Source organism: Primulina eburnea, chromosome 13, assembly GCF_022965805.1.
Source record: "Primulina eburnea isolate SZY01 chromosome 13, ASM2296580v1, whole genome shotgun sequence".
Lineage (NCBI taxonomy): Eukaryota > Viridiplantae > Streptophyta > Magnoliopsida > Lamiales > Gesneriaceae > Primulina > Primulina eburnea.
In genome coordinates, this window is record NC_133113.1 from 30825371 (window position 1) to 30841835 (window position 16465).

The 16465-nt window shown below is 33.3% G+C and overlaps 1 protein-coding gene across 4 annotated transcripts; it reads right to left on the reverse strand.

The window, feature by feature from the left end:
- Positions 1-1727: 1727 nt before the first annotated feature.
- LOC140808939 (zinc finger protein BRUTUS-like At1g74770) lies at positions 1728-10616 on the reverse strand. 4 transcript variants are annotated; one of them, XR_012113067.1, is made up of 12 exons: positions 10237-10616; positions 8753-8971; positions 8026-8220; positions 7622-7959; positions 7209-7437; positions 4971-6622; positions 4357-4581; positions 4127-4264; positions 3226-3267; positions 3091-3150; positions 2215-2286; positions 1728-2131 (listed from the first exon to the last, which is right to left on the reverse strand). XR_012113067.1 is itself a non-coding variant. In XM_073166329.1 (12 exons), exons 1-12 carry the CDS (start codon positions 10495-10497, stop codon positions 2030-2032), a joined length of 3726 nt encoding a protein of 1241 aa, XP_073022430.1. In that variant the 5' UTR covers positions 10498-10616; the 3' UTR covers positions 1728-2029. The 4 variants fall into 4 exon arrangements, 3 of the variants coding, with proteins under 3 accessions (XP_073022430.1, XP_073022433.1, XP_073022432.1); XM_073166329.1 differs by having other exon boundaries at positions 3226-3460; XM_073166331.1 differs by lacking the exons at positions 1728-2131; positions 2215-2286; positions 3091-3150; positions 3226-3267 and adding exons at positions 3338-3460; positions 3814-3880.
- Positions 10617-16465: the final 5849 nt, after the last annotated feature.

Genomic DNA, 16465 nt, shown 5'->3' on the forward strand with positions numbered 1-16465 from the left:
ACACCGACAAGGTGGTGGATGAAGCTGATGTGGCTAAAAAATTGGACATTTCTTATTTTTTGCCAACTAGGAAACCACTTAATATGGAAAATATTTTTTCTGCTCCAGTAAATGTTTGTCACTTTTTTTTGGTCAATTAAAATTTCAGTTTTTTGTCTTGATACAATAACTTCTGAATTTCGACTATTTTGATTTATCTCTGATGGAAATTTTCATTTTCGCCAAAAATACTAATTAAATGATTGTTAAATAAAATTTTGGTGTCACAATCATTGAATGATTACGGTGGAATGCATAGAACACTACAACAAAAATGATTTCGTAGCACGCACATTGCACATTGTACGCACGCCTCGAAAAATAACATCAATAGCACGCAGCGCACGCCGATGAAATAACATTGACATCACATTGTTCACACATTCATTTATATAATTATGAACACTGTAAAAAACAATATTCGCGTCATGTATTTTACAAACTCTGTCATTTATATAAGGTTATTAACAGCGTTACATGAGCGTACCGTTTTTATATCCGCGGTGTGCTTTTAATGCACGTCATTGTTTCTGTAAGATGCAACAATATTAACAATGCACACATGTGCGCACGCGGTAGAAAGTTTGCTTCTAAAGAAATTGGTTTCCCTCCCAAATCAAGAAATCTACAAATGATCGATAACTTCAGCTTTATCCATCGTCTAAACAACGCTTTCCGACAAAACCAAAATGAATATTTCGGTGCTAGATGAACAAAAAGAGCCAAAATTTAGAAATTATCGTACCAATACAAAAAAAATTGAAAAGTTACTGTGCATAAACCTAAAAAAGAACAAGTTACTGGACAAAACAAAATCTCAAAATCTCAGTTTTTTTAGCCATGACAGCTTCACCTACCGCCTCATCAACTTTTTCTGGCGAGAACTGATGACTCTACGTGAAAATTTATCAAAATAGTCGAATATGAAAAGTAATGTACCAAAATAAAAAATTGATAAATGACTCGTTGGGATCAAAAACAAAAAAAAAACAGTAAATATACTGTACCAAAAAAATATTTTCTCCACTTTATGTGCCTAGTTCATAGGGGCTGCAACACCTATGTTTATCTTTGCGGGGAATGAAACATTTTCCGGAAAGATAAACAAGCATAGCGACATTGATTTCAAATTCTTTCCCAAAAACGCATTTTCACCTTACATGAACATTCTTTTATACAATCATTTTTGTTTCACATTCAAGTTTTCATTATCCCTAATATTATCATATATTGCATCGCAGCCGAATACATTCCATTTTAAACTAACTACATACTAAAACTTCCATCACATTTGGAAGTGAGTCCAGTGACACTAAAAGCAGAATACTTCCTCTCCAACAACATAACGTAGCATTTCTCATGTCTCCAACGGAGTTGCATAATGGAAGGATGACTTCCCGTCAAATTTGAGCATCACAAGCAAAATATCTGAGAACTGGGCATAGAGCAGTTCCAATCGGCTTTTCTTCAGGCCAGATTAAGAAGAAGATGGAGTTAACACAAGAAAATGAGCAGGTATAAGCAAGCTTCAGGACCTATTCATGGCGATGATGCTTCACCAGAAATCAACTTTTGCATGTTATCGGCGGGAAAGGAGGGGAAAACAAAAAAGGATTAATTAGTCAAATTTGACTAGTGACTGAAATAACTCAGTCACCACCAGTGTAAGAGAAGAGAAGAGAAGAGAATAAATAATACATGATTTGCATAAAGCACGGGAACGATCATAATAAAAAAAAAATCAATGTTTCCTAATTCTTCGATATCACTCTCTGACAACTTCAACCGTAATCGTATTCACAATTCAAAATTTGTACATAGACTTCCACTTAATTAGAATCCCAAAATCTCTACAAGAGAATGAACATTATATATTAGCTTAATTTATATTTATCTATTGAAACGTGTAACTGATTCATGCATGGTTCATGAATCTCACGGGACTATTCAACCATGATTTAAAAAATTCCAGACTTGTGAAGGATTTGAATCACACAAGCCTGGTATTAAATGAACCACAATTGGGGCACTTGTGGTAGAGCCAGTGGAAAGCAGCAGATCCTCTTTTATCACAATCATTGCATAATATAACCTGCAAATAGAATGTAACCGTCCATTACTAACGCTGAGATATTCAATCACTTTCACATAAAAGTAAAATAGAATGTAGTCAACCTGTACTTTGCCAGCATACTCCTCGGGGATTTTTTCTTCTGCCAACAAAGCATCTAGCATCCCAAAAAACACCTGAAAAGGGGACAACTGATTTTTTAACCTGAGCAAATGCCAAATTATCGGATATTTTCAACAGGTGAATACAATAGGAGATGATTAATGACATAAACATACAATCTCCTTTTTCACGAGCTCTATAAATGTCCTGTTCAATTCTTTAACGAGTGGCAGGGAAATCTGTTATTCCGTAAAAAAAATCAAATTTAAAGGTGGAAATAAACTGAATATAGCCACTGAGGTTGATATTCAGGGAGAAGGTATTCTCAAGAAAGCCAACAAGATATATTCTATCAACCTCGAACTCAGTTATCAACTTTTTGAACCTCTGTTTTAATTTCTTTGCTTCAGAAACAGTTATAAGGTCCTTGCATAGCTGCGGTATTTATGTCCTGCATCCCCAAATCAGTTCTGAAACTACCATTTCAAATATGGGAAATGCCTCTAAAACGACACCCCCCTTGTCACTTAAAAGATGAGGAGTCCAAAGGCCAACAAGTCATCTTTGAAGATATGAATTAGTACAAGTTACAGCAAAGCGTAAGGTGGGTTTGGTTACAGCAGGACTTTAACCTGCGACAATGAGGTTAAAAGCCCAATGTTGATGGTTTAGTATTACTGACTAGCCACACAAAAATAGTGGTTAGTACAAGCAGTTAACAATGATATCGTTTTGGGTAATGACGAGTCCGCTGTGACTCATTGACTAATATAGTAGGACATTAAAACTGTGATCAAAAGAACAAAAAATAATTTTTAATCGGTCACAGATGAAAAAGTTAATAAAACAAAATATTATATGAAATAAGATGAACTAACCTGCATGTCACCCAGAGACTTACTACAAATCGGACAGATGTATTGAGAACAAGTGTACTCCTGACAATAGGATTAGAGACGTTAAAATACAAAAAAATTTGAGAAGTTCCAAAAGGTTCAAAAGGAGATAAACACCTGAAAGCATGCCGAATGCATCGAATGACCACATGGAAGTGCCTTCACAGGAAGGCACGAAGTAAATATAAATTCATTGCAGATAGGACAGTTCTCTTCAAGGGACTTCTCCCTGCATACGTGTACAAAGAGAGACCTCGACATGCAAGCGTTGCATTTCATGCAATGAAAGTACTCAAATCCCAAGCCTTTCCCTACTCGACACAAGTTACAGTAAGGGCAATGGTATATTTGCCTGTACATAATTATTTTGAAGTCAGAAAATTCAGAAGTTAACGGTTGTCAGGACTACCACTAGATATCAGAATTTTGATCAACCTTGAAAAACATGAGATATTGCTTGTTTTGGCATTTCAAAAGACTAGGAAACTATTAGACTGTGTTCTATGCTTCTTAAATATACTTTCATTATGTATTTGCTCATCACAAAAATAAGATCTTTGCATGTCAAAATTTGACTTCTTTTCAGTGGCGGCAATCGCCAGAATCTTGTGTATGTGATTTCTGCATTTAACAATTCTCCGAGTTTATCTTTAGTTTCAAGTAGTTATTGGTCACATGCCAATATTATGATTGTACTGCAGTTACCCATGAAAATGATAAGAGAGGTTTTCATGGCTCTTTGAATCCAGATAGTAACAGAACCCTTGTGTACCTTCCCCAAAGCCACAAAGTTACGGTACAACTGTTATTTTATAAATTTGGAGGCAACATAGACTCCAATTTGTATGATGCTTCTCTCCACAAATATATTTGCAACTTTTTAATATTTCAAAGGAAAACTGCCTTTCAAGCCTCTACTTGCTCATGGCACAATCAATTGTTAAGTTGTTGAAACAAGATAATGAAAAGCATCAAGTCAAGTATTTCAATGAAAATCAGGTCGACTTCCTTATCTCACCTTTCATCGTCAAACAATTTGCAGATGCTGCAATAAAATCTAGCCATGGAAAAATCAATGCAAGAACTTGTGGTACATTTGGGTCCAATCGGTTGTATTTTCAGGCATTTCATGCACATCATTTCTGTTATAGTCTTCCTGCAGCATGAGAGAACAAAAATGAGCAATGCTGAATCGATGTCAACAAGAAATATACACATTGGATTGCCAACCACTCATGCTAGTCCAACCTGTCAATACAATGATCTGTTATTTCATCATCATCATCATGGCACCGAATGCATGTGTATAGTTTATTGCAGCATGGTGCCAAGATCTTGCAGTTCCTCTTGTAGTGTTCGCAACCGAAAGTGTGTTTTAGAGGATCCCGATAGGATGGACTTAGACCTGGAATTTCTTCCTTATCAATTGGCACAGTATCTTCTCTAGATGTCTTTTGTGTTACGATCCAGCGACTGTATGAAATCAAAAAACGAGTCAAACGTAGGAAAGGGGGGAATTCCTATGACCAATAGTGTGAGAGAATTAAGCAAGTGAATTTATATAATAACTTTCTGTCAACTAGAGGTAGCAGTACTTGCTAGACATAAGCCAGCAGAACCTCCAAAAAAACGTCAAAAACAATATAGTGTATGGTGTCAGTTAGCACGACTTTAGTAACATGTTAAAACTAAAGAATTCGGGGAGAAAGCACATTTTTGTGGCGTCATTACTCAACCTTAATAGGGTATGTTGACACCATAAATATTTATAACCTTGACGCTTAAGACGGTTTACTATGAAGATTCCCAAGGGCTTCACATGACATTTGGACATGAAATGACGCAATTGATTTAATGCTTACCTCATCAGTAAATTCTGAATAACATATGATTTTTTCTGGCAATCCAGATTAGAGTCACGAGATACTCTTCTGATCGTAGCTTCCAGCTCCTCTTGATTCATAACCAGAGGGTGATTTGGATGGCTCAATTCATTAGACTTTTTTACTGGAAGCTTTTTTCCATCACCCTGGAATCTGTCATTTGTTTCATTGCATTTCTTCTGGTCAACCTCGTTCTGAAATTGGATCAAATCTTGAGATCGGTGTCCATCTTGGTCTCCCACTGTTGCTTCATCAACAATGCAAGATCCAGACTGCTCAAAAGTTTCAAAAGAAAATTCTTTTTGTGCCTCTCTGTCATATGTATTCTTTTGACTCAGAGTACCTTCACTCAGAAGATACATTGAAACAACTTCCAGGGGATCAGCGTCCAAAGGAGGAGCAGGTTTTGATACCTTTGTAATCATCGGTAAGCAATATCCTGTCACGCCTTTCCACCATTCACCTAACCATTCAGCAAACTTTGTATTTCTTGTAACCTTGTGCCATAAAGACATCACTGCTTTCTGTTCATCAGAAGTTAAGTATGCCATCAGCCAGGGTATCATTTCCTGTAGCAGTTCTGCCCTCGTTCGTCCAAGCATGTGTCCTACAATCTTTTCTTCTTCGGAAGCAGAGAAGCATCCCCTAAATCTTGAAAAAATTTCAACTTCCTCTCTGTATATATGATCAGATATTACTTTCTGCAGGGATAAGCAACTATCATGGAGCTGTAAGCACAATTGTTGGCACTTCAACAGCGCAGTTTCATTGCTGGCCACATCATGGAGATCAGAGATCTCTTTTAGGATCATGGAAGTTTTCATAAATTGTTTAACTTCCAATTTATGATCGATGCTGTATGAGTGGCTGATATTTTGAAGCGCTTCCTTCAATTCCAGAGCTGGAAAGGCTATCTCATCCTCTGAAATACTATGAATTTGATACATATTGTACAAAAGGTTGAACCGTCTCTCAAAGTCACCAAAAAACCCAAAATCTGTGGCCAGGTTAGATGAAAGGGACACGAGATATTCCAGATCTTTTATGAAAGCTCTATGGATGAGAAATATGTGGTCCATTGGTCTCGACTCAAGAGATAAAAGGAAAGTATGTTCAGATTCTGAAGGACGTGTTTGAACTTGGTGTACTCTTTCAAAAATCCGAGGGAACAATATATGTGAATTTATCGCACAATAATTCGATGCATCATGCATTGCCGTTGCAACAGAGGAAGAAGATGAAGGGTTAACTTCACTTTTCTTCTCCTTTATATCCCAACTTGGATCTGGAAACTTTTCAGAGAATTCAGAACTCTGCCTGATTTGCTCAACCAAGTAATAGCTTCTACCGTTTAACATTTCTTGCAAAGTTTGTCTAAATTTTGCGACAGAGGTCTTCCCAGAAGAACCTACTCGAATCCACTCGTACAGAAGAGAAATAAAAGACTTGCCGATCAAAGGGCATTCAAAAACCATGTTCTCCAAAATTGAGTTGGACTGATTCTCCGAAAAATGAGTAGAGTACCAGCTGACAGTGGACTTTAGCAACCCAAGGGGCATTATGCGTAGGCTTGTGTATAGTAACCACAGTTGCATTTCTCGGGAGCAATTCTTGCTAAGAAATGCAAAAACCTGGAAGAAATTGAAAAATAAAGTCAATGGTGGTAAAATAGACCATTGTTCAACCACTAAGTATCAATAAGATAGGTTAAGGCATCAAGGAAAATAATTTGATTTTTGCTTTATGTGTGTGTATGTAGAGGTGAGCAAGTAGTGTGTTTGAATAACAGAGTTATTCCAATTAAAAAATATGAGTTTGATTTCAATAACTATGAACCATGAAATAAGAATTGGTTTGCAGTATTCAACTCAAGTTGAATTCATGAGATATTGGCATAATATGTGTTATAGCCACAAAGTTTATAGCGACCTCTCACGGAAGAATACCTTCTATACAACCAACCTATATCAAATGAATCGAGGTACCATATAATGTTTGGCATAATTTTTTTTATTTTAGTCTTGATAACAAAGTAAAAATAGATGCTTGTAAAGCTAAATTTGTACACGGAGATATTTCAAAAATATACCATGCTTCAAACTTCAACCCTGGGGCAGTAATTTGTACTGATGAACAACTGAAAGTGCGTCAAATTAAAAAAAATAAAACTAACAATGGGCTCATACTGTAAAAATAAAGTATGATAATACTTAGTACCTTTGATTCAAGAACAAACAGGTTTTTGTTCAACCCCTCAACAAGAGACTCCAATTCTTTGGAAAGCATCTCAATGAAGCTTTCTGGTTGTTCCGAACTTTGAAGTTCGAAAAACAGCAACCTTCTTAGACATTCGATCTGACTTTCTTCAACAAGTCGACTGCAAGGGGGTAGGTTGCTTTTGGCAAGTTCACTAAACAGTGGATAGAAGATTTTGTCCAAAGAATTGCTGCAATCAAACAGAAAACATAAAATATAACTTTTAGATGTGCGCATAGACATAGAAATACAAAAAATGTCTTATGACACAAAGATTTTAAATATTTTTCCAAACATCTCCATGTTAGTAGTGATGAAAATTCCAGAAGCCTTGACGAAACATACAAAAAAGGCTAAGAACTCAAGAAGCTTACCTATAGTAGATCAGTACATCTGCAGAAAATTTTAAATGAACAATGACCAGGGGAAGGGTTGAAAAGGAATCTGAACTTCTTATCAGATGCAATTCTTCAATAATTTGATTGAAGTCTCTTCTCATAGCAGCGTGCCAATGAGAAATACTGTTGATAGGGACCTCAGCTCCACTTGCTTCGATTGAGCATACTTTATCATGTTGCAGAATATGACGAGGATATAGCTCAAGGATATCCTTGGATCTGTATAATTCATTCAAAAATTGATACCCTTTCCCACATATATTGCCGGGATCAGAAGAAGATCTCTCATCATGTTGAAGCCAGGAAACCACCACCTATGGAAGCAACAGTTATTAATGAAAATACCTTGCATCCCTTCAGAAATTTTGCATTGGTTTTACCTCTTGAAGTAGTATTTCTCTAGATATGACAACCTTTATGCAATCCAGGACCTCTAGTTTTTCGTCCGAAGAAAGATGAAATGTCATCCATGGCAAAAACTCCTCCAACAGTATGACAGGAACACTGCACATGTACTGCCAGATAAGCTGAGCCTGTTCTTCAGAGGTGAAATTCTGCATTAACAGGGGAAAAACCTGCGTTCACACGCAAGTAGGTAAGAATGTTGGGCGAGGGGGCGCGCAGTGGCAAAAATTGACATGTGCATGGCCGAAGTTAATTAATAAAGCCAAGACGAATCTAATTTCTTTAAACTGCATTATATATATAAGTATAAATATATAATGTCTTACTTTGAATAATAAATAAAAATTAGTTCCTGGATTTCTTAAGATTGTCTGTAGGGAAGCTATGGTAAATATAAAAAAGGATTTTATCTATAACTTTATCAAAATGGACTGGTTATGTTACTATTCTCAATTATTCTTCATAAACTAGCATATCCTCAAATTCTTCATGAACATATTTTCATTTGGAACAATAAAACATTAAGTTGCCTAGAAATTCATAAATTTCAGGACATGTGTGCACCCGTACTGTAAGAACCGAATTCCCATAGAGTAGGAACCTGTTTCCCAAACAGCAGAATTCATATGCAAGGTTCGTTAATCCAAACAAAATTTCACACAAAAATCAGTAACTAGTGAAGCGAAATATTCTTATAATCACCTGTTGTTCTTCTTTCTCCATGTGATGACAAATCATCGCCTGGACAGTACCCAAGGAAAAAAGAAGCTCTTGAAACATCTGTGAAGTTCCTTCATCTTTTTTTAGGAAGCTATCCAAGAGATGAAAGATAGACCTGAATCCATCATCAATAGATTTATGTTCAAGTGAATATGTTGGCATCACATTCTTTACATGCTGATCTAATGCCAGAAATATAACCTGTCGGAAAATTAAAAAATTACGTTAGGAGTTTAAATTCATTCTAATACTTGTCTGGTTATAAATGAAAACTTGAAGGAAGTACAGGTATAGGAACGTTTTTGAAGTATATTTTTGCCAATAACACCACAATTATTAGAGGCACAAGAAAATAAGAGGCAATTGTGAGGTGTGCGCCTCACTGAATTGAGGTGCACTTAATAATAATATTTTAGAATTTGGTGTCTTAAGAAAAGTGTGTCATATATTATCTGATATTGAGCAACAGTAAAACAATATTAATTGGTCTACAAGCAAATGTGAAAGACTAACATATTAGATTTCACTTAAAATATGCAATCTTTTTATTCAAGATACATACTGAGCCTTAAAGATGTACCAACACAGGGGCCTAATGACTGAGTAACGAGCTGAAGGGCTGGCCCTTGACATGCCCCTGAATAAGGGTTGCATCTTGGGCGTTGATACACCCCATTTAATAACTATGGATTATACTAACTCCCAATAAGATAAGTTGATTAGACGAGAATGTGATTTGTATTTACTAATTAGATAAATTAAATATTGTTTATACATCACTTTCATTTTGATCGTCTCGGTATTGGACTCAAACGTTGTGTAAAAGTTATACGGAACCAAGAGCGATCTAAGAGCCACAGCATTAAAAGGTTAAGGAGTGTTTACAATCAATGAAAAATTGATTACGGTTTTTTGCTTAAAAGAAATAGATTTTGTGTGTTTCTTAAACACATATTATGCGTTAGCTTCTTCTTAATTTAATTGAAATCCAAAATCTTGTGGTATGCTGATTTTGTTCCTACAAAAATAATTTTAACAAGTATTTAGTGTCATAGTTAATTATTTATCAAAAACTATCCACGGGTTTTCAGCTTTTCACTTTTGTTTCTAAAGACTTCAGTTGTGATTTTGCATCACTTCTAAATAATTTTTAAATTTAATCACTTCTTTACAAATTTGTGTTTCCATTCATGACCTGCTTTCAATCGGATTGCAAAGTTAACTATTAGAAATGAATTGATGAGTCCTAAAAATCAGATATAAATAGTAAAAAAAAACAACCGATTTGCTTAGTTAGCTCAACTATATCCAAGTATGTTCCAAGGTCAACTTCTTTGCACCAAAAGAAATCCTTTCGATTTAATTCACATTCATTAAGATGACACTGCTGAAACAGAAATCTATAATTCACAATCACATATTATAATCAGTTAGATAAATAAGTGAGAATTTGGTCCCAAACTGACCTCGTCTTCAGCGGCACAGTGATAATTGTAAACAAGCTTCAAGAATTCCAACCTCCGCGATAAGTCGACAACAATTTCGCGATTACATCCACCATTTTCGGCAGCCTCCGTCGCTCCCCGACGGAGCGAAGACAGCTCCGACCGGAAAGCCTTATGAGAAACGACAAAGAACAGAACAGGTGCATCGACGAGTTTGATTCCCTGGAGCGCCGACGGCAAGCCCACCCAGTCCTCCTCCTTCTCGCGCTCTCCGCCGTCCATTCAATGACGCGCCGCCGCCAACTACCATCAAATTGGGAAACGGAGCAGGGGGAGAAGCTCCAGCATTGGAACACGATCGCCATTTTATGGGGGGTCTTCTCTCTGTTTCTGGGGCCACTTCCAAGTTTCAAACATCAAATATTAATAATTAATTCTGTTTTTAAATAGGTTTAGTCGTACTGTTGGATTGCCATGATACTTGCCACATTTGACTTTGTCCGTCGCGCGGGTAGTTTGTGCTATTGCCAGAGCTTAAATTTCTATTTCCCAAAAATGTCCAAAAACAAATATTAGTAGGTTAATATATTTTTCTTCTGTTTTAAAAAAATCTATGTTAATTTTTTTTTTAATTAAGAAGTCTATGCTTGATTTTAAAAATTACGAGGTTCTAAACATAATTAATTTTTTTAAAAAAATATTATGATTACTTAAATTTTTACTTTTTGTTTGTGACTTTGTCGACGAAAAAAACATAGAATATCATAACCATTATGTCGTTGTAAAAATATACTTTGATCTAAGAGTGAGTCTCATGTGGGACCGTCTCACGGATCTTAATCTGTGAGATGGGTCAATCCTATCGATATTCACAATAAAAAGTAATATTCTTAGAATAAAAAGTAATATTTTTTCATGGATGACCCAAATAAGAGATCCATCTCACAAATACGATCTGTAAGACCGTCTCACACAAGTTTTTGTATTGATTAATTATTCATAAAACGATAGTTTAGATATTTCATAATATCATGTTTGAAAATGTTGTCGCTTTTCAATCACAATAAATCGTTGTAAATGATTTGTTGTCGACGATTTAATGTTTGTAAGTCACATTTAAAAAAAATTAAACATATTTTGAGAGAGTATGTTTCTTATGAGATGGTTTCACAAATCTTTATTTGTGAGACATGTCAACGTAATCGATATTCACAATAAAAATAATACTCTTAGCATAAAAAATAATAATTTTCATGTATGTTCCAAATAAAATATCAATCTCACAAAATACGATCTGTAAGATCATCTCACACAAATTTTTGTTATTTCGACGATAAAATTAACTTGTTACGAGTTTGGAAAATTCGATGTTTATGGGCAACATCGAATGACTCGGGTGTAATGGACCGGACAATGCCAACTTATATTTGACTTCCACGGTGGAGGGGTAATGCCACGTGCAAACTAGATGGTCAGTAGCTTTTCGTGGACCTTTCCACATCCTATTATTTGCTCCATGTGGAAATGTTGACATACTCATATGGAAGAGCGTGCACACGCGCACTCAAATTCATATTTTTTGGAGAACCATATTTTAAATTAAGATAGAGACAATTCTTATGTTTAATTTTATGCAGGCTAGCACGACTCACGTGGGTTCATTCAAATTATATTTTAAAAAAATCAATTTTTTTTTCTCACAATCAACATTATTATGATAGTGTCTTTCTTATGAGATGGTATCGTGAATTTATATATGAAAATCAATATTTTTGGCATAAAAAATAAATTTTTCCATATATTGGTTCGGCAGAAGATTTATCTCATAAAATCAATCATGAAACGATCTCATAAGATTTTTTGTTTTATTGTAATTGAAAATATGACAGAGTACGAATAATATGTGATATGAGCGAGCCTAAACTCTGACCATGAGACAAAAAACATAAAAAGGATGCACCGATTTATTTCAAAATATGTTTATTTATTTTCTGTTTATTTCTTTTAGATATCTTCTTCAGTATAAAATCGTGTGTACCTTCTTTTTTTTTTCGAATTGTTCATATAATTATTATTTCAAATTCAAATCTTTGTCGTCTATCAATTTTTTTTAAAATTATTATGTTGTATAAATTATAATAATTCTATATATGACTAGACAACGTGAACTGAGCCAGAAAAAAGAGGTTGGTATGCAAAAAAATAAAAAAAAAATTGGAGAGCAAAAACAAATATTAAGAGAGAATGTAAAAAGAATATAATTAATTTAAAATCCTGATCAATTAAATATTAAACATAAAATTTTAAATATTAAAAAAATAAAACAGCATTTAGTTTTTAGGCATGAACGATGTGCATGGTTTAGTCCATGTCTTGCCTAGATTTTGTCGTGCGTGATTTTGGGAACCGTCCACTCTTTGCCAATTTCTTGATAAAAGTTTTATATTGTTTTTTTTAAATAAAATATTTATGAAGTTTTGTCTTGTTTTAATAATAATAGTAATCAACCAAGTTTTTTTTTTTTATAAAATATTTATGAATTTATTCATCCGGGCAAGTGCACGATATTGCATTATTTTGTATGGCATCCTAAAATAAAATCATTTGATTAAATATTAAATAATAATGTTTTAATTTGTATGAAATAACTAGAATAAAATCATGCAAGTCAAATATAGAATAATCGCACTCTAATTTGCGTGTCATCAATAGAACATAATAATGGATGTCAAAAATAAAATATATAATATAATAATGTAAGTCAAATGTGAAATAATAATGCTCGAATTTTTTTGTTATATCACTGAAATAAAATCATATCGGTGTGATAATAAAAAAAAATGACTCCGAGGCGATTTTTGTTTAAGATATACTTATTTATTTGGCGATCAATTTCAAAATAAAGTGTTTTTATTTATTTTTAGGACAATGGAATTCGTCGCTGCTATTATTCGGACATATTAGTCTGTAAATCAAGCTACAGTGTTTACATGAGAAAAAAAATATAAACTCATATTGTACTAGAATATTTAAAAAAAAAACATTGTTTAAATTATATATGCATGGTAGTCTCATCGTTGCATATCACTTGGTACATGTTAAAATATTATATTGACAATTTGTGGAATGTGTAAACATTTTAATATCGATTATTATTTTTGAGTGGGTCTCTTGTGAGACGGTCTCACGAATCTCTATCTGTGAGACGGGTCAACCTTACTGATATTTTTAAATATTTTTAACTATTTAAAAATTTATTATTAACATTTGTATGCCTTTAAAAAATAAGATAAATTTTTAACAAATGAAAGTATTTCATGGAAAGTAAAAAATATTTAGTAGCATATATGATCTTAAAACACTTCAAAAAAAATTTGCTCAACTAGCGAAGGAATTCATAAAAACGTCGCTAATTTAAATTTTGTCGATATTTAAAAAAAAACATCGCGTTTAATTATACAGCAATGTCTATGTATAATTTTTGTCGCTAACTTGAAATCTTAAAAAATCGACATGAGTTTGCGACGGTTTTTGTCAGAAATCGTCGTGAAACAACGGACAATAATTAAATAGTTGGTTGGTGATCTAATTCCGTTATTTTTGTTTAATATTATGAATTATGATCTTTATTTAACATTTAAAATAAGAAGGAAATAAATAGTGAAAAATATAATACAGAATAATTTCGTGGTCCAGCCAAAAAATCTACGTTCCATTGGGCTGAATACCAACTGTCTGTATTTTCATACCCAACATTGCCCGAATTTGATTCTACATATAATATCATATGGGCTAAACTAACCTAAATCACTTAGGGAATGTTTGGTTTGGTTGATAAAGTAGGATTGATTAATTTTATCCAGTCCAATCAAACGTTTGGTTCAGTTTTAAATAAACTCACCTTATCCCTCATAGGTATGATTAGGTTATATTAGGTAGGATAAAATAATACCTCCTCACCTTCTAGGATTATTTATCCAACTCTTAATACCTCTTATTTTTCCAATTTTACCATTCTCTTTTATTTAAACTTACCACTACTTCCAGCAACCGACGCCGCCGGCCGACCACCGGTCGACCGCCGGCAGACCGCCGACCGCGGCCGAGCACCGGCCGAACGGCGACGGACTGCCGACCGCCGGCAGAACACCGGCCGATAGCCGGTTAGCGACGGTTTGTAAAATTCCATCGCAAAAAACGACAGTTTTTTAATAAACCGTCGCTAAAATTCAAATTAGCGACGGTTTCTCAATAATCCGTCGCTAATTTTCCTCTCCCCCACCGCCCTTTTCCGGCCGCCGCCGCCACTGTCGCCGTCGCGAAGGGGAAGGGCAATTTCGTCTTCTCATCAAAAAATTCAAAATTATCCTACACTTAAAAATCTTACCAAACATAATATTATTTTACACCATATATTACAATCCTACCACAATCATTTTCTTTATCATTTACGTACTAATAATTAGTTTATCATATCCTTCCAACCAAACGTAGCCTTATGGCGCTGACACAAATCTCCCGTTTCCGTATACAAATCGTGAGAGAAATATTTTATATAGTATGTGTGGGTTTTAAAGATTTTAAAATCAAAAGTTTATGATTTTTCTATATTTATTAGAATTATAAGTAATTAAATAAAAATTTAGAATATCAATAAAAAATACTTTACAAATAAATATACATTACATAAACTTAGCAGATAATATTATTTTAACACAAAACCTCATGTGAGATGATTTTACGTATCAATTTTGTGAGACAAATTTTCAAATCGATTCAAGTAATGGAAAATATTATTTTTTATATTTAAAATATTATTTTATTTTCCAAAAAAATAAATTTGTGAGATCGTAGATAAAGTCATTAAACACGCAACATGAGTTTATTATATATAATATACATAATACATGTAACATATATATTATACACACTTGCACTTGGGGACGTAGATGAACCAAATCATTTGTGAGTTATTCGAATCTCGTTTAGACAAAAGCTCGTTTCAACCCGTTTAACTAGGCTCATTAAGATAAACGAACCAAGAGCAAGTTTTATAATATTCGACTCGTTAGCTCGTGAACATGTTTGTTGGTAAGTTAATGAGTCATCTGTTAGCAAGAAAAATAATAGTTTTGATATTTGATTTATTGATTTTGTACATTATTTATGAAATATATAGAAAAATCTTTTAAATTTATTTATTAGAATAAATGTACAAGTTTTATATATAATCTATTTTTTAATGAATTTAATGAAGATTTAAATTTATAATTTATATTTATTAAGCTCGATAAAAGCTTGAATAAACTCGTGAACTATGAATATATTCATTAAATAATACTTGAGCTCGACTCGATTAAAAATGAGTCAAGCTCAAATATTAAAAAGTTCAAACGACTCAAACATTCAAGTGTACCATACTTTCCTAAATAATGTGGGGAACAAATGTAATAATAATAAGGGCTTTTTAATTCTTCACCGGAAAAAGTTATGTCAATTGAATATGGGTGACTTGTTTAAATTTCTTTTAAAAAATAAATATTTAAACAGTTTTTTTTTTTAAACAAATTAGCATTTTAAATTGAATTTGGATAAAAATTATACATACAACATTATCTAAAATTATTATAATGGTAATAACATAATGATTAGAAAACATCAATAATAATGTCAAAAACATATAACATTAAATTTCTTAACATTTTCTAAATAAATAAGAATGATAATAATATTTTATCATAATAAATATTTTTGAAATATCTTTACAAACAACGATAATAATTTTAAAAAACACATAATGTTTAAAATTGTAAAAAAAATAAAATCAACATAACACATAAATAATATTTTAATATAAATAATAATTTCATCTATAAATTTAATACTTAACATAAATAATTATATAAATATACATATCTTATATTGTCAGTTGAGTCAAAATTTACATGCAAAAAATAAAAAAAAATCAAATTAACTCAAAGTTAGAGTCAAGCGATTAAACAAAATACATAAAAAAAGTTAAGAAAGTTTATGAGTAAGAGACGATAAAGAGAGAAACACGAAACACACTATTCGACTCTTCATATTATATAAGAAAAGCATGCATATGCTTCTGTTATCAATTAAAGAGAGAGCACACGACTTTGCAGCCTTTGACTACCGCGCTATGCTCCATGTTCCTCGGTCGATGAGATACAAGTGTATTTTTTTCAAATTAGAGGAAGTCATGTCGTTTTAACCTGTGTGACTT